Below are 19,384 nucleotides of genomic sequence, written 5' to 3'. Positions count from 1 at the left end.
TTGCTGGGATTTGAAAAACCAGGTTATGTGATTCCTTATAGGAGTATTCATTGAAACTGCATTCTGCCATCCTACAAAGAAAGACCTAGACCTGATGGGATAGAAAGCAGGATGAAGCACTGCAATGTATACAATAAGATAAAAATACTTCTGACAATAAAGGACTTTTTTTTCCTTTCAGTTCACTATTTTATTTCTCTTGGCAAAATATAATGGAAAAAGGTACCCATTGTAATGGGAATTTCATGATCTGTGAGCTGTGCTCTTAGCCTTTAGCTCATTTCAAAGAAATCACTTACAAAATGAAAACGTACCCCACTCTTGGCTTTTAACTTATGCTTATATGCCTTATAGAGCAGACAGGCACCAAGATATTAAATAAAAACTAAAGAGAATAAAAAAGGCTTACCACCTGTATTTGAATAATCTAGTGGATCAGTATTACAATCAAGTCATTTGTGAGTGGACACTGTTCAAAGGTGAATCAGGGTGGATTTCATAAATACGACCCTATGACTGGCAGCCTTCAAGAATCTGAAGGGCTACAATTGCACAAACATTTATTAAGCACTTAGCATATGTAAGGGGCACGGAGATGAAGGACCAATTAATTATCAGGGTGACAAGCTCTTTTCAATTTTCCCCAAAAAAGAAGAAATGGCATTTAAGGCATTTAGGAACTATTTTAGACAAATTCTTTAAGCTGCATAATAAAGGGTTCCAGTTAGGTATAAGGAAGAGTTTTCTAATTGAGGAGCTGTGCGTTTGTTCAATGAGATGGAAGGTTTTAAGATTAGAATAGAACATCATCTCTTTGTTATAATTTAGGTTCGGTGCTACCCAATGGCAGGAAAATGGAGTAGAACAACATCCAAAATTCCTCCCAAATCCATACTTCATAGCATCCTCTAGGACAGAAAAAGAAAAGCCTTGGGCAGGCAGGGAGGGTAGCCAGATGCCTTGGAGCTCCGTGAGAAGTAGCTTACTCCGCGTGCCTTATTCTTCATGGAGGATGTTCTGTTCTCTGGGGCGTGCTTGGATGGGTGTCATGTTCCCTATCAGCTGGCCTTTAAAAATCCTTGGCAAAATTCAAAAGCTACTACTGATGGTTATTGTGCTGGAAGTCAAGTGTGCTAAGTAAAATCCCATCCAGTCTTGGTAGGCATCAAAGGACGGCCAGAATCCCAAACTGCTGAACATGAAAATGTTATTAGTTTTGGAAATAATCCAAAAGGCCACCCGATAAATTCTATTTTAAAACCAATTAATAGCTATATTCTCACCTCCTTTACAAATAGCTTCTAGAGAAGTTTGGAGTCAAATGCTACTTAATACAAAATGCAACCACCGGGGGTTGTTTGGTTTCAATGTCCTGACCAAGGAGACTGGGATTGTGATTTAGGAGCTTTGAAAATATACTGAGCAATAGGAACTAGGTCAAATGACATAAATGCCTTCCTTTAACTGTGAGTATTCCAAAGATTTTGGAGACCAAAGACAGACAGACAGATAGACACACACACATACACACACACATTCCCCCCACCCCGCGCCGTACGAGCCAGAAATGTTCAAAGGGGAAAAACTGAGTTCAATTTTGTAACCAGTATCTGGTAGAGATGTTGGGCTCTTAGCAATGTTTTATGTTCACTATAATTGATTTTCACCTTGAATGTATTATGCATTTGCAACTCAGGTCTGAAAATTTAATGTACTGCACTGCCTCTTAAAATCTAGCTCAGAGCTGTAGTCACACAAGTTGATTTGCGTTCGGTGTATCAACCACGCAAATCAGCATACAGCTGGCCTGGAGGCAGCTGGTGCAGGGGTAGAAAATGCAGCCACCTCCTCTGTCATCATGCTTCAGGTGTGCCCTCTCCAACAGTCACTCTGCTATTCCTCAGATAATTAGCATACTGGATTTAAAGAGAACCTTTGATATCTGATCTGATCCTTCCTTCTTCAGTAACCTCTTGGGACTATTCACATTCCCTTTATTCTCTTTCACAAGTAGCTGTCGAGGAGTAACCACAGAGAGCTTGCAGCAAAGTGGAGGGGGTGAGTGGGGAAGGCTGGCATCTCTATTCTATTTGTCTAGCTTCTTTTAGACAGTGCCTTTTGTTTTTCTCACATTTCTCTTGTGAAGTCCTCGGATTTCGTGGCCTGGCATACTTCCTGCCCTTGTCTGCTTAGGGGGGATAACGCGGAGCAGCTGGTGTCACATCAAACACAGTTTGTGGGCTTCATTTGATATAGCTCTGGGAAAGTCTTTCTCTGGAGTGTCGAGCCAGATGGCGGGATTCTCTTGGCACTGAGGGAGAGACTAAATTTTATAAAAACTTACTGAGGGAACCAGCTTGAGGGTAGGACTAGAATTAAGTGGCTCTGGCTCTGGTTTTCTGTTCACTCAAGATCTCCATAGAGCTCTGGGTTTCACAGCACACCGAGGCTCCGAGCCGGATCCCAGCAACTGTCTTCCCCTCACATTGTTGGGAAGAGCTCAGTTCCTCTGAAAGCTTGGTGACTGGGGGCCACATCAGAAAGCGTGGCATGCAAATGACCTGGATGATCGAGCAGGGGTGATGACACACAAAGAAGTAACCGATGTGCAACTGGCCCATCATGCCTCTGTGCTGTCCTACCTCCACTCACACACAGCAGCCCAGAAGAGAAGCCTATCAGCTGCATAAGCAGCATCTTGACTCACAGACAAATAAAATGGACGTGGTGAAAGGGTAGTGATGGTCTCAGACCGAGAAAAAGTGAGAGGAGGAATATTTTCAGACGGGGGCTGGATTTCTTGGCACTTCATCAGATGATGACACAGCTACGTGACTGAAGGGACATCGAATCACGGATGTTGCGTTGTCCCTGCTTGGGGTGACGCAGAAAGACAAGACATTATGGTGCTGTAGGCTGTGCTGTGCTTACCGGGATCCCTAGGGCTTTAAGAATGTTCATCTTGCACATGGGGCAGGTGCGATGGTCTAGAAGCCAGGGGTCAACACAGGACTTGTGGAAAAGATGCCTGCAATGAGAACCATACATCTTAGAGTGGAGGTAACTGCAGAGACCACCTACTCCACTACAGCCCGGCAACTTGTCCAACATCACTCAATTACTCAGTGGCAGAGCCAAGACTCGAACCTGGATCTCCTAACTCCCAGGCCAATGTGTCTCCTGTTATACCTGTTACGATATAGTCAAAATTTGTCTGGATCCCAGGAGTGTCCAATACTATTTGTAATGGAGTCTTCCAAGTTTCAGAAAATGTAGAGAATGTACAATGAACAGGAAGAATGTTTAAAGGAAAGAATGACAGTGGAGAAAATGCACACATCTCACAGGGTGACTTGATAGATGCTACTTTTAAATAAATCCAGTATTTTTTCCCAATAGACAGAAGACAACTGTAAAGCAAAGACTCATTTCCATTAATATTTGGGATCTAACAAAAAAGGGCAGAACAGCTCCTGCAGCATTAACAACACAAACGACATTTTGAGTTGTTACGGCTGCTGGTTGTCAAATCAGAAGCAGATGTCCAGTGAGTAAGCTTTACTGCTTGTATGGCTGATGCACTCAGCTGCATCACCATCGTCATCTCAGTGGCAGTGCTGTCGAGTCGATTCTGACTCATGGTGACCCCATGAGTTTCAGAGTAGAATTGTGCTCCATAGAGTTTTCAATGACTGATTTTTCAGAAGTAGATCACCCGGCCTTTCTTCCAAGGTGCCTCTGGATGGACTCAAACCTCCAACCTCTTGGTTAACAGTTGAGCACATTAACGGCTAAGGGGGCATTTAATAGGTGCACGAGGACCTTCTGACCTAATTTTCTCTAAACCTTGCTCCCAAAAGCCCACTCAGAGATTTCAGTTTCTCCTCAAGTCAGAAGTTTTTCTTCTCACTTGTAAGACTCTAGAATACAAGCAGAAGCAGTCAGAATTTCCTACCTGGGGCAAGAAGAGCGAGAACTGTCTGATTCAAGTATGAGGGCTTCCTTAGGACATTCCACTCATGCTTAACTCTCTGTCCTCAGTGGTTCACTGATCCATGAATGTTCCCACCCCGTTCTCTCATTCTTCTTTTCTTCTAACACTTCCCAAGGCCTCATTTTCTTTATGTTAAAGGGCTTTGGGCTCAAATGTGTAAAAACGACCTCCAAGCTAGAGCCAAGTTCATGAAGTGTCACCTTTTCAACTGAAATTAAAGAGCCCAAGTGCAAAGGACAGTATTAGCTGTATACAGAATAGGATCAGACTGGGGATTAGAAAAAGGAGAGTAGCCGCCAAGATGTGTCATTATTTCCAGATGATTGTTTAGGATGCCCTGCAGATTTACTACTTGAAAGGTATATATCTCATTCATTATTCATTCATCTTTTCTTTATATTCATTCATTCAACAAGTTGTATATGCCAGGAATTGTGCTCAACACTGGTGTTAAAAGATTTCACAGAGGCAAGGGTTAAAATGGCTTTCCTGGATCAAGAGCCAAACAAAAATCTGTCATAAGTCCGTTTATAAGAAACAACAGCTTTATGGTAATAGGGAAACCAAGGTCAAGAAGGGAAGAGTGTTGACACATCCTGGCGTTGGTAACCAATGTCACAAAACAATATGTGTACTAATTGTTTAATGAAAAGCTAGTTTGTTCTGTAAACCTTCATCTAAAGTACAATTAAAAAAAAAAAAAAGAAAAGAAACAACAGCTTTATGTAGAATTGAAATTTAAGCATTATCAGCATGAGTTAGCAACACTCATCCAATCAAGATAAGCCAGTTTAGCATTCAGTGACCAACTTTCCCAAAGCAAAAACCAAAAAAACCCATTGCTGTCCAGTCAATTCCAACTCACAGCAACCCTATAGGTCGGGGAGAACTGCGCCATAGAGTTTCCAAGGATCACCTGTTGGATTTGAACTGCCAACCTTTCAGTTAGCAGCCATAGCTCTTAACCACTACGCTACCAGGGTTTCCTTCCCAAAGCAAAAGGAAGATTAAATGTGATTAACCAATCAAAGCAAAGGGCAAGGTACTCAGCTAAACTTTAAAAGAGCATTGTAACTATGTAGGGGCCCTCGTGGTGCAGTGGTTAAGAGCTCAGGCTGCTAACCAAAAGGTCGGCAGTTTGAATCCACCAGCCACTATGGGGCAGTTCTACTCTGTCTTATAGGGTTGTGCAATGGCAGTGGGTTTGGTTTTTCTTTTTTGTAACTGTGTAAACTTGAGTCCTCTCACTATTTTAAGTTTGGGGTGCTCCCTGTCTGTGAACACTTTCTCGCTCAATAAACCCTGTTAACTCTAACTTGTTAATCAATTTTTTTTCTTTGAACACTTGGAATCAACAGTAACCACACTATCAACTTGGCTCCTTCCCTTAGGGAGTACAGTGGGAGAGGCAGACATTAATAAAATAATATATAAATAAACTATTTAATGACAACCATGCTAAGTATCCCCTTAGAAGAAGTACAGCGAGTCTGGGGGCTTGTACCTGGGAGACGTATCGTTCTCTGGGAATCAGGGAAGGTTTACCTGACAAAGTGACAAAGCTGAGACCTGAGGGATAACTCGATATTAGCCACATGAAGGGGAAGGGGAGAAGAAAAAGAAGGACGTTCTAGGCAGAATGGCTTGTGCAGAGGCCTGAGTTCTAGAAGGAGGCCAGTGTGAGGGAGGGGACAAAGGAGAAGAGGGATCTAACACCAGAGCTGGGTGAGGCTGCCCGATCCCCAGCGAAAAGCAATAGCAACCTCTCTCTGTCCAGGCTCTACACTCAGGGAACAAGTTTCTGATCTGAATTTGCTCACCAACTGGCATTCCTCTGGGCAAACAATGTCAAAGATCTGGCTGCCTTGACCATCCTGGGAGTCAGCCTCTATGTGATTTTGCACACGGGCTGGAAGCAGAATCACGGCAGGGTTGATCATTACCTGTTTTAGCTTAAAGAAGTCACTTAATAGCCTCAAGTCTCAGTTGCCTCCTATTTAAGATGAAGATATATCTACTCATTCAGAGAAGACTTCCCTAAGAAGCTACAGAGACGCCAGTTGTCATCCTCTAACACTCTGATAAGTTATTTCTCTCTATGCACTGGCCATTCTTACATCTTCTCCGACTAGAATATAAGCACCACGAGGATACAACATATTGTTGTATCCTCAGCATCTAGAATAGTTTCTGGCACACGACTGATGCTCAAGAAGCATTTTTTTTGCTGCATGAATCAACATTTATCAAAGGACCTGACACATAGTAAGCACTTGATATGTTAGTTTTTTTTTTCTTTTTTTATTGTACTTTAGATGAAGGTTTACAGAACAAACTGGCTTCTCATTAAACAGTTAGTACACATATTGTTTTATGATAGTAACTGACAACCTGACATGTTTTAATATCTGTCATTAAAATTCATAAATTATTGATTATGAAAGTATTTGCTTTGTTTCATGTGGAGAATAGATTTTGACTATTTGGGGGATGAAAATTGTCAGATTTACAAAGAGAAAACGCAGTTTCTCCACTCCGCCCTTCTCATCATTCTCTTCTTCACTGCCTGCCTGGTCATCAGGTCCCACTGACCTGCTCTTCCTAAGTCTTTCACATTCATTGCTTCTTTTCTTTTCTTAATGCTACTCTCTCATTTATAATCTCATTATCTTCTTCTCTGTATTACTGCAATAACATCTAAACTGTTCTCCATGCCTGCAATCTTTTCCTGTTCTTTTCATCCCACTCATCATTGCCAGATTTATCTTCCTAAAATAAAGCTCTAGTTACGTCACCTCCTTGTTCCATTCTGTTCTGTGCTAAGAACTGGGTACAAAGATGAATAAGACAAGTTCCTGCCTTCAAGAAAGTACCATAATCCTCCAATGGGTCCCTGTTAACTACAATGTCAAGTGCTGTTGAAGGACCACGATCCTGGATCCACCATTTTCCGGCTGTTTGATCTCAGGCTAGTTACCTTAGCTCTCTAAGACTCAGTTTCTTTATCTGTGAAATATCTCGTAAGCATGGATTTGTGAGTGTATGAGAGAAGGGGTGTGTGTGTGTGTGTGTGTGTGTGTGTGTGTGTGTGTTTATGAGAGACAGAGAGAGACACAGAGAGAATGAATAAATAATAATGCCCACAAAGCTTAAAATATAAACCATGGCACCCCTTAATTATAAGTTATCATTAATCTTATTAATACCATTGCATTGTATCCTGTTTTTAGAGCTTAGAATATTACTATGATTTCTGTTCTTTAGTTTAACCTATCTAATGTGACAAGCAAGTAACTGCAAATTTTAAAAAATCAAAGGGAGAATTAAAGGCAAAAAAGACACGTGCCGAAACAACACAGAGGGCGATCAGGCTTATTATTAACTAACATGCACTTACGTCTATAGCCCCATATTTCAGATATGACAACTATATCTTTATAGCTGGGACTGCAAAAGAATTTTCCCCTCCCAAATGGAAAGAAAAAAAGAGTCATTAAACTAAACAAACAAACAAAGGAATAGAGAAAGACTCTGGATTTAGTGAACTACACCAACAGTTCAGTAAACATCTCTAATGCAAAGTGAATCTCAACTCATTCTATTTTATAATTCTCAGGGGAGCCCTCTCCTTCCCACATATGACACACGCTGCATGAGAAAGTACATACAAAGGAATGGGACCAGATATTCTATCTCTTAACAATCCCGACAAATTGGAAATACAACAGATGGTTGACCAAAACTATTCTTTGTTCACCAAAGGGAAACAAACCTGTTAGAAGGGGTTATTCAAATACCTAACAAAAGAGGATGCTGACCTGACAACCACATAACAATGCTGAGATGATTATGAATGATAAAATAAGTTCTCATTTTTTTTTTTTTATTTTTAGCAATAATGGTGTTACAGATTGATCCGTGTACCCCTCTAAAATATGTTGAAGTCCTAACCCCTGTACCTGTGATGTGACCTTGTTTGGAAATAAGTTCTCTTTTGTTATTGGTTAAATTAACTGGAGTAGGGTGGGTCCTAATCCTAATCCCTTTTGAGAGGTGTCTTATAAAAGGAGAAAAGACACGGAACAGTTACACAGAGGAGGAAGACAGGTGCCATGTAAAGATACATCTACAAGCCAAGGAACACAAAGAAACATCTGGGGTTATCTATCAGAAGTTGGAGGAGACAGGGAAGATCTTCCCCTAGAACATGTCATGGTCTTGCTGACACCTGAATTTCAACTTTTAGCCTCCAGAACTGTGAGGAAATAAATTTCTGTTCTTTAAAGCCACCTACCGTATTTTTGCAAATAATATGCCCACGTTAATAATGCGCCCACATATGTAACGTGCATAGCACACTTAGGGAAATAATGCACGAGGGGCTTGCAATGTTGGCAAAAAAAAACAAACATATAATGCACGTGTTATTTGCATAAAATACAGTACTTTGTGGTGTTTTTTAATGGCAGTTCTAGGAAACTAAGACAAATAGCAAACCAAGCTAAACTCATTTCCGTATCTACTGAGTCTTGTTTTCTTTTGTTCTTTCACCTATCTGTGTGACTCCCTCCCCAATTAAAGAACATTTTTTTCCCCACCTGGAGGAGGAAGGTTGCTGTTTTGGCCTTTTTACTCATTCACTTTTGTAGGCTCTGTTAGTCCCTCCCACCCTGCTACTGTGATTAGGATCTTATGGTTTTCCTTTGGACACCAAGGCAACCCTTGGGGAAATGGTTATTAAAGAATGTGAGTCACTCAGGTAACTAAGAATACCTATTCCTAGGCAACATTAACCACTGCAAAAAGATCTTCAGTGCTTCTATGGGGAGGTTTCTTCAGAGCTTCTGAATGTTATCTGGAAAGTTGTCAATGAAGTGAGAGTATTTTTAATGAATAGACACCACCAACAATATTGACCAGAAACTACTGTCATAGTAGCTATGTATACTATGTGCCAGTAGGTATACACAACAGCACTATAAGGTAGACATTATCATTTCCATTTTACGGAAGAGGAAGGTGAAGCTCATTAAAGTAAACTGTTATCAAAAGATCTAAGACTCAAACCCAATCCTAGAGCCAGTGTTCTTTACACAACTCTATACACAACCTTCTTCCAATAAACTGTATAACTATCATAAGCAAGGAGGGTAGTTGGAGGTATTCAAAGTTTTATCCTTTTTCAAGTGTGCTTTTATGCTACTGCTTCAAGAAGGCAACATCTCTGTAAGATGTTTGCAGTATTTTAGTTATTGGGATCAGAAGGTCAAGAAAAACCAAAGAGAGAAAGTGATTTACTTCAACTTGGCTACAGAGGGCAAAAGCTGACAAATACTGGCCATATCAGTCCTTTACTTAGATATGGTCTGCTTGATTTATTTGTGAAGAGGATAACACTGGCCTCTGAATACTTTGTACCCTCTATTCTTTACTGTCCAACAAATCTGAACGATGGTAAGTTGGCAGCTCCACCACTTTTGCACAGAATTTTCATATTTGTGTCATGAAATACCATTGAAAGTTGTATCCACAAGTTCTTCTCAACCTGGCCTCTTTATCTTTGTTGCCTTAGTTTTATTATTTATTTATTAAATAATATTTTACTTTAAGGTGAAAGTTTACACAGCAAATTACGTTCTCATTTTAACAAGTTTTACACAAATTATTCAGTGATGTTAGTTACATTTTTCCTAATGTGTCATCTTTCTCATTCATTCTGTTCTGGTTGTACCATTTCTAGTACTCTACTTTCCCTGCCCCCTTGCTTTCTCGTCTAAGTAATTTTTGACCATTTGGTCTCCTATAAATGATTTTTTAAAGGTGCACAGTACTCATGGGTGATATTCTTTATTTTATGAGCCCATCTATTATTAGCTAAAAGATGACCTTAAGGGATAATTTTGGTTTAAGGTTTAAAGAGCACCTTAGGGTGATAATCTCAAGGAGTCCTCTAGTCTCAACTGGTCCAGTATGTATGAATCATTTAAGAATTTGAGTTCTATTCCACATTTTTCTCCTCTTCTATCATGATCAATCTATTGTGGCCCTGATCAGAATGGTCGTTAGTGGTAGCTGGACAATATCTAGTTCTGGTCTCAGGGTAGATGAGGCTGTGGTTCATGTAGACTATTAACCCTGCACACTAGTTTCTTCTCTGAGTCTTTGGTTTCCTTCTTTTTCTTTTATTCTCGACAAGTAGAGACTAATAGTTGTATCTTAGACATATGCTTGCAAACTTTTAAGATTCCAGACACTACTCACCACATTGGGATGTAGAATATATATTTATGAACTACATCACACCAATTAACTGAGTTGTCCCACTAGACTATGGTCCTAAATCTTCAAACCCAGAAAACCAATTTCTCAAGGTGTTTGGTTATGTTTGTGAAGTATCCATAACTGTGTCCCCTAGTTGCCTTAATTTTCTAAGAAACAAATATAACTACAACACTTCCCAGGCTTAAAAGTGGCTTCCCACTGCCTATAGCACAAAATTAAAATGCCTGACCATAGCATGCAAGGAAGGCCCACACAATGTAGCCTTTGTTGTGACTTCTGCCTCACCCCCATGCTTACTCGACATACCATAATTCTGGAATACCCTTCTCAAGTTTTCTCTGCTTGGCAAACCACTACTCACATTTCAAGTCACAGTTTGAATGTTGCTTTTTCTGTAATCCCTTCCCTGAACTCCCTGCCCCTTTTCTCCAAGCTCTGGAGACTTAGTTTTTCTCTTTTCCTTTTCCCCCTATTGTGCCTTTCATGTATGTTATAGCACTTGAGTTTGTGCTTCTCTGGCAAGTTGGAAGACTTGCTTACCACTCCCTAGCTTGTGACCTTGGGCAAGGTATTTAACCTAGTGTTGCTCAGTTTCTTCTTCTGTAAAACTGGGATAACAGTAGCATGTCTTTAAAGGGTTGTTATGATAATAAAAAGACATAAAACACTTAGGCTGCTATCTGGCACAAAGGAAGCAAGAGTATCATGTGTTTCTCCCCCTGCCCAAACTCAATAATTTGTTTACATAGGGGGGAAATTAAAATACTTTAACAACTGATACAGCATTGGAACTGACCAATAAGATTAGATACCAGCTATAAACAATGAGCATGGACCTACAGGCTCAATGTTCACCCTGTGCGGTGTGATTAATTACTTTTGTGTGTGGCCTTTCTAGCCATGGGCTTGTAACTCCTACCCAGGTGATCGTGTGATAGGGTAGTTGTGGCCTGCCAAGGGGACTGGTCAGTTTTGCCTTAAATGAGAGCCAATTCCAGAGCAGGCAAGAGAAGCCCACCATGAAAGAAGGACAGATCCGGAAGCAGAGACCTGGCAGCAGGAGACAGCGTGGTGGGCTTCCTGACCCAAAGAGAGAGAAAGCTGAGAGCATTTGGGGAGAGGCCTAGGGCCAGGGAGAGGCATGCCTGTGAGCAGGGTAGGGAAGAGGCTGTCCTAATGAAAGAACTGTATCCTGAATGTTCTTGAGCTTGAACTGTAACTGGTACTTCCCTAATAAGCCCCATAATTGTGAGTATGGTCTGTGAGTTCTGTGTGGCTATTGCAATGAATTATTGAACCCAGCAGAGAAGTAGAGAGTGCCTTGAGAGGGACGGTTGGTGTCAGAATTAGTAAAGATGGAGGATACAGGAGGCATGTCTGACCTACGCCTCATTGGAATCAGCCTTGGGCTGTTGATCTTGGTCCTCCTTACCCCTTGTCGGGTAGGAGGAGGTCAGACACTGCCCCCAAGCCATTTTTACACCCTGGTTTACTCTTCCATGTTTCTGGTTAGTTTGTGACCTCCTGGAGGGCAGAGATGAAGTGTTTCTACAAGATCTCCAAGAGTGCCTGGGGTAGTATATGCTATTTGCCTAAAAAAAGAATTCCGAAAGCTCATCTTCCCCATATCATTATTAACAGTAACTTAGTTCCTATTCCTTGCAAGCAGTCCTTCTGTGGTAGAGCCTACTTTAGTAGCATTTTCCTAAATTTTTTATGGACTTTAAGATATGAAAGAATTCTGCCTTCTTCCGGGGCAGGGGTTCCCCATGAGGACCTTGCAGGAATTGATGAGTTCTGCTTAGATTGCCTGATACATGCCACATAGCCTTACACAGCAGAATATTTCTTCTATGCAAATCTCACTTTGGAAAAACTGATTCATGGATCTGGGCACAGGCATTACTTGGTTAGAATGACCAAAATGGCAGTGGTGATGGCACTTACAAAACATCAATTTAGCTAGACAGTGTCATGGATGTTGCTCAGGAGAAACGTATCCCATTCCTACCCAGAGGACAAAAGAATTCTAAATTGCTCTTATTGATTTTCTTAAATAGTATTCCATTTGTCTAGCTACTGCTAAAGTTGGTGAATTCAATGAGAACTTTACCAGAATTTTGACTACCATGGCTTTGAAAAACACCATGGAGATCACTTTTTCAGTACACTATCTTTGTCAAGCTCAGACACTGTACCTGTGATCCAGTAACCTGAAACCCAGGCGTTTGATGTATCACAATATTTCTCTATATTTTCTACTATGCTGTATTATGCAAACCAGTAGTTTTAATCTCCATTCCAGCTAGGGAGAAAAGAGCTTTGATGACCCAGTGGTATTTCAGTGAAAAATGCGATGGAATGTAGCTTCCTTTGTTATACATGAAGAGGTCTGAAAAGGACAGAGACACGAAAAATTGATACCAAAACTTCTAACTACTAGGAATGCTCAGTTCTGAGATAAAGTAGGAAAATATTCATAGAATAATAAATTCATTAATATGTAGTATTCATGTAGTATTACTTCATAGAGTGGGGCAGTAGTGGTTCAGTGGTAGAATTCTCACCTTCCATGTGGGAGACCCAGGTTCAATTTCAATCTAATGCACTTCAAGTGCAGCCACCAGTCATCTGTCAGTGGAGGCTTCCATGTTGCTATGATGCTAAACAGGTTTCAGTGGAGCTTCCAAACTAAGACAGACTAGGAAGAAAGGCTTTGTAATCTATTTCTGAAAAATCAGCCAATGAGAACCCTATGGATCACAATGGTCTGATCCCATTGTGCATTGGGCCGCCATGAGTCAAGGGCTGACCTGACGGCAGCTAACAACAACAACTTCATATAGAGTACTGTGCTGGTCATTGGGGGTACAAAGATGAATCAGACACGAATCCTGTTGTTGAGGTGTTTTTAATATAGAAGGGGTTATAGGGAGATGCATAGTCCATACAGTGGGGAGGTTAAGATAATCAGGCTAGGGAGTAAAGCAGGCTTCATTTCTAATTTTGGCCAGTTGACCTGGATTAACCTCTTAACCTCTCTGAGCCTTAGTTTCCTCCTTTATAGAATGAAGATAAGAATAGTATCTATCTGAGGCACTCATTAATAATACCGTTCATCCAATATATCAGCTCTTCAGCTTCCAGGCACGAGGGAAGTTTTTGGTGCTCTCCTGGTGGTAGCTGTGGTCACATGACTGATCCTGTCCAATAAGTTATGAGCAGAAATAATGGATTTCACTTTGTCATGACATTTAATTACTGGACTGTGAATTTAACAATGTTTAAGATGATGATTGCTTCACTGGCCTGACTGCCATGGGCAGACTCTCATAGCTGACATGTAATGGACACAAAATAAGGGTAAGAAATCTTTTTTGTGTTAAGCCATTGAGAGATTTTTGTTGTTGTTGTTGTTACTGCAGCAAAACATAGCTTATCCTGACTAGTAAAATATCTTATGGGACTTTTGAAAAGATTAAACTTGTTTCTAAAATACTTAGCAAGTGCTCAGTGAATAATAATAAACTAATTTCAATGATGTTAGTACAACATGCAAAGCGACAGATCATACATAGGTACAAGTAAACTGCGACAAGAATTCAGGGAAGAGAGTAGTTACTTTTTGAGGAAATTAGGAAGTTTCCTGATGTAGCGAGGCCTGGAGGTCAGCCTAAAGGATGGGAAGGACTGTGAGGTATGGAGATTGAAGGAAAAAGAATCCAAGGAGAAGTAATTTATAGGAGTAAAGGTTTAGAGGCAGTATCACGACATGTATGAGAAACTCAGTTGGATTGAAATGTAAGCTAAGTTACAAGTAAGAACAGAAAGTAAAGTTGGAAAGGTAGGATGGGCCCAAATCATCATCCTGAAGAAATTTAGACAGATGGAGCAGGAAAGAAGTATGAATTCTGAGGAAAATAATCATGGGTCTGAACGAGACTTGCCCTCATTCCTTGTGCTGAACTTCTCATTATTATTTCTTTATATACTGTCTCATCTGTTTATATCTCCTACATAGAAAGTGTTTCAGTGGTGATGATCCAGTGTTTTGGTGCTTGATGTTGATCAGGTAAATTAAGCAGACACCAGCCTCTTCCTACTGGCCCAGGGCCTTACTGTGACAATTCTGCTTTTGTGCTTGGCATAATGGTTTGATCAATTAAGAGACACTGAGTTTCCCTGATTCCAGCTATTTAGGTTATGTAAAAAACAAAAACAAACAAACAAAAAAACAACAGTTGCCGTCAAGTAGATTCTGACTCATGGTGACTCCATGTGTATCAGAACAGAACTGTGCTCCACAGGGTTTTTGATGGCTAATCTTTTGGAAATAAATGGCCAGAGCTTGTTTCTGAAGTGCTTCTGGGTAGACTTGAACCTCCAACCTTTGCAGCTGAGTGCAAAGTGTCTGCATGAGCCAGGGACTCTATTTAGGTTATATAAACATCATTAAAAAAATAAATAAAAAGAAGAAAAAAGGGAAAGAGAGCTGTAACACAGACCCAGTATCAGGCAAATTGTGGCTGTTGTTTTAAACATAATGACTTTGTTTTGGCAAGCTAATCTGCTAACAGGTTTACATGATGGAGCAAAAACAAAGAGAATGCAATAAAGTAAATTGCTACTCACCTCACAAGAGCTGACCTTCTGCAAAAAGGCTGGCCTATTTTCAGGCGCACAATAACAAGCCTTGAATCATTACAGAGAAAGTAACAGCCTTAAAGCTGGGCTAGATCGGATTTGATTTCTCTGGGGTTATGGTTTGGCCCAAACCATAAGCCCAGCGAGGTGACCGTGGAATACAGCAGCCTCACAAGGCAGGGATGAGGGTGGGCCTCAGGTGTCAAATCAATTGGCAAGTGTACAGTGGAAAGACAGGAACCTGGGCGGCACAAGTGGTTTACAAGGGACTAAATGGTTAAGTGCTTTACTATTAATGGAAAAGTTGGCAGTTCAAACTCACTCAAAGGCATCTCTGAAGTAAGGCCTGGCAATCTGCTTCTGAAAGGTCGTAGCTTTAAAAATCCCATGGAACAGCTCTACTCTGCACACATGAGGTCGCCATGAATTGGAATTGACTCAATGGCAAATAACAACAACAACTAACCTAAAGTTTGGCAGTGCAAACACACTTAGCAACTCCGCGAAAGAAAGGCTTGGAGAACGGCTTCCATAAAGAGTCCAGCCAAGGAAACACTATGGAGTAGTTCTACTCTGTAACACATGGGGACGCCACGCGTCAGGGACTGACTCTATGGCAGCTAACAACAACACAGTGGAAAGAGCACTGGCTTAGATGTCAGAAAACCTGAGTCAAGGTTTTCTTTCAGTAAAATAAAATGGCAGCTCTGAGTCAAGGTTTTCTTTCAGTAAAATAAAATGGCAACCATGGTACCTGCCCTATCTATCATATAGACTGCTGGGTGCTGGGAGATACAAATTAAACATTATATGTAAAAGTGCTTTGTAAAGAGTAGAATGTTTTACAAAGTTAAAGTATTATAACGAGCAACCATTTATTTCACCCTGTTCTTGAGTTTTAAATAGCATTTAAGAAAATATGATAAAACTAAAAAAATTATGAAACTGCTTCTGATCCTCTTGCTACTAATTTCAGTTTCTCTTCTTTTCTACAGTGGAGAAAATGGATGCTTTGGGAATGCAAGTCATGAGAGAATTGCAGAATACTCATTTTATAGCGTGTGTGCCTCCATGGGGTTCTGGTAAAGGCAGACTCTGCACTTAGAACTTGACATTGGGCTAATTATATCGTTTGGCTGGGGCAACAAAGTTGGTTGGCATCTGTCTTGTGTGTCTAGTTGATTAATATAACTGGGGGTCAGGGCATTTGAAGTCAGAATACCATATTTAACAAGGTTATTACAGTTCAAGACTTCTTTCCTGAGGCAGCATTTTCTCTGTTGAAAACACACCAGAAACTAACACGCCAGACATGGTTTACCAGCACTAACATCTTCTTTCATGTTTCTTTCCTTTCATCCCTTAAATGAAGGGATGTCATCTAATTTTTGGCAGTTTACATATGCTACACTGAACACACAAAAGTCCAAAGTAATCAAAGAAAAAGCATTAGAAAACAGCATCAGCAAACTTTGAACTTAAATGTTATGTAATTTTGACTCATGTACAAAGTGACCTGGAGCCCTGGTGGCGCAGTGGTTAAGAGCTTGGCTGCTAACCAAAATGTCAGCAGTTCAAATCCACCATCCGCTCCTTGGAAACCCTGTGGGGGCAGTTCTACTCTGTACTATAGGGTTGCTATGAGTCAGAATCAACTCAATGGCAATGGGTTTTTTGGTACAAAGTGAACTATTTTTTTTAAGTCCTAAGCATAGCATCTGTGGTTCTTTTATATTTTTTCCTTTTAAATAGTAGTATAATATATAGTAAAATGCATAAATCTTAAATGTATATCTCAATGAATTCTTAAATATATATATATTTATGTACACACTACCCAGAGAAAGATGTAGAACATTTCCATCATCTCAGAAAGTTCTCTCATGCTCTTGCCCAGTCAATACCCACTTTCCCACCACATAACCTCCATTCTGACTTCTATCAGCAAAGATTAGTTTTGCCTGTGATTGAATTTCATATAAATGGAATAATGAAGTGTGTATTCTATTTTGTCCGGCTTCTTTTGCTCAAATGAACGTTTTTCAGATTAGTCTGTGCTGTGGTATATATCAAAAGCCTGTTGTTTGTTTATTTATTTATACTGCTGAGTAGTATTCCATTATATATATGTCCCCTAATTTGTTTACAAATATTTCTGTTGTTAGACGTTTGAATTGTTCTCATTTTTGGCTGTTGTGAATAAATCCACTATACCTATTCTTACACAAGTCGTTTGTGAAAGTAAGTACTCATTTCTCTCAGCTATCTATCCAAGAATGGAATTGCCAGGTCTGAGGGTAGTGTGTGTTTAACTTCAGCAGAAACTGTTACATAAATTTCCCAAGTGGTTGTGCCATTTTAAACTCCCACCAAACTATACAGCTTTTAATCTGGCAGAGTGTGTTAAACATGTTCCTAAAAGAATGTTGTGCTGTGTTGTTAGGTGCTGTCGAGTCAGTTCTGACTTATAGTATGACTCTATGTACAAGAGAACAAAACACTGCCCGGTCCTGCACCATCCTCACAATCATTGTTAGGCTTATGTCTATTGTCCTCTTTTTGCTGACCTTCTACTTTACCAAGCATGACGTCTTTCTCCAGGGACTGGTCCCTCCTGATAACACGTCCAAAGTATGTGAGATGAAGTCTCGCCTCACTTCTATGGAGCATTCTGGCTGTACTTCTTCCAAGACAGATTTGTTCGTTCTTCTGGTAGTCCATGCTATATTCAATATTGTTCGCCAACACCATAATTCAAAGTTGTTGATTCTTCTTCAGTCTTCCTTATTCCAGCTTTCACATGCATATGAGGAGAATGAAAATACCATGGCTTGAGTCAGGCACACCTTAGTTCTCAAAGTGACATCTTTGCTTTTAACATTTTAAAGGGATCTTTGGCAGCAGATATGTGCAATGCAAATACCTCATTTGATTTTTTGACTCCTGCTTCCATGGGCGTTGATTGTGAATCCAAGTAAAATGAAATCTTTGACAAATTCAATCTTCTATCTGTTTATTATGATGTTGCTTATTGGTCCAGTTGTGAGGATTTTTGTTTTCTTTATGTTCAGGTGCAATCCATAGTGAAGGCTATGGTCCTTGATCTTCATCAGTAAGTGCTTCAAGTCCTCTTCAGTTTCAGCAAGCAAGGTTGTGTCATCTGCATAAAGGAGGTTGTTAATGAGTCTTCCTCCGATCCTGATGCTATGTTCTTTTTCATACAGTCTGGCTTCTCAGATGATTCGCTCAGCTTATAGATTGAATAATTGTGGTGAAAGGATACAACCCTAATGCACACCTTTCCTGACTTTAAACTATGCAGTATTCCCTTGTCTGTTCAAACGACTGCCTCTTGGTCTATCTACTGGTTCCTCATGAGCACAACTAAGTGTTCTGGAATTCCCACTCTTTGCAATGTTATCCATAATTTGTTATGATCCACACAGTCGAATGCCTTTGCATAAAAAGATGTTTACCTGTGTTTTATTGACAATGCAAAGGCATTCGACTGTGTGGATCTTAACCTGTAAATGGATCAAGAGGCAGTTGTTTGGACAGAACAAGGGGATACTGTGTGCTTTAAAGTCAGGAAAGGTGTGTGTCAGGGCTGTATCCTTTCACCATACTTGTTCAATCTGTATGCTGAGCAAATAATCCGAGAAGCTGGACTATATGAAGAAGAATGTGGCATCAGGATTGGAGGAAGACTGATTAACAACCTTTGATATGCAGATGACACAACCTTACTTGCTGAAAGTGAAGAGGACTTGAAGCACCTACTGAAGATCAAAGGCCACAGCCTTGAGTATGGATTACACCTCAGCATAAAGAAAACAAAAATCCTCACAACTGGGTCTATAAGCAACATCATGATAAACAGAGAAAAGATTGAAGTTGTCAAGGATTTCATTTTACTTGGATCCACAATCAACATCCATTTTAACACATTTCAATGAGATGTTTGTTGAAGCATCTCCATTGGTATTCCGTCAATTCCTGGAGCCTGTTTTTCACCATTCTCTTCAGTGCAGCTTGGACTTCTTCCTTCAGTACCACCAGTTTTTGATTATATGCTACCTCCTGAAATGGCTGAACATCAACTAATTCTTTTCGGTGCAGTGAATCTGTGTATTCTTTCCGTCTTCTTTTGATGCTTCCTGCATCATTCGATACTTTCACTGCAGAATCATTCAGCATCGCAACTCGAGGCTTAAATTTTTTTTTCAGTTCTTTCAGCTTGAGAAATGCCGAGCATGTTCTTCCCATTTGGTTTAGGTACTCTAAGTTCAAGAGCAAGTTTCAGAGTCTTTTCTGACATCATTTTTGGTCTTTTTTTTTTTTTTTTTTTTTTTTTTTAATGAAATAAGTACTTTCTTCAAGTATGATGTCCTTGATGTTATTTCACAACTTGTGGTCTTCGGTCATTGGTGTTCAGGGTGTCAAATCTGGTCTTGAGATGGTCTC

General features: G+C 40.2%; 1 protein-coding gene across 3 annotated transcripts in view; it reads right to left on the bottom strand.

The window, feature by feature from the left end:
* RNF150 (ring finger protein 150) overlaps positions 1-19,384 on the bottom strand; it is a 314,110-nt gene that overhangs the window by 62,211 nt on the left and 232,515 nt on the right. For all 3 annotated transcript variants that reach the window (XM_004385470.2, XM_023739728.1, XM_023739729.1), the window contains exon 5: positions 2,932-3,028. In XM_004385470.2, coding sequence (XP_004385527.1) covers positions 2,932-3,028 — 97 coding nt within the window. The remainder of the gene's footprint in view (positions 1-2,931; positions 3,029-19,384) is intronic.

Source organism: Trichechus manatus, unplaced genomic scaffold (assembly GCF_000243295.1).
Source record: "Trichechus manatus latirostris isolate Lorelei unplaced genomic scaffold, TriManLat1.0 scaffold00139, whole genome shotgun sequence".
NCBI classification, from domain to species: domain Eukaryota; kingdom Metazoa; phylum Chordata; class Mammalia; order Sirenia; family Trichechidae; genus Trichechus; species Trichechus manatus.
This window is presented reverse-complemented; position numbering and strand designations above follow the sequence as displayed.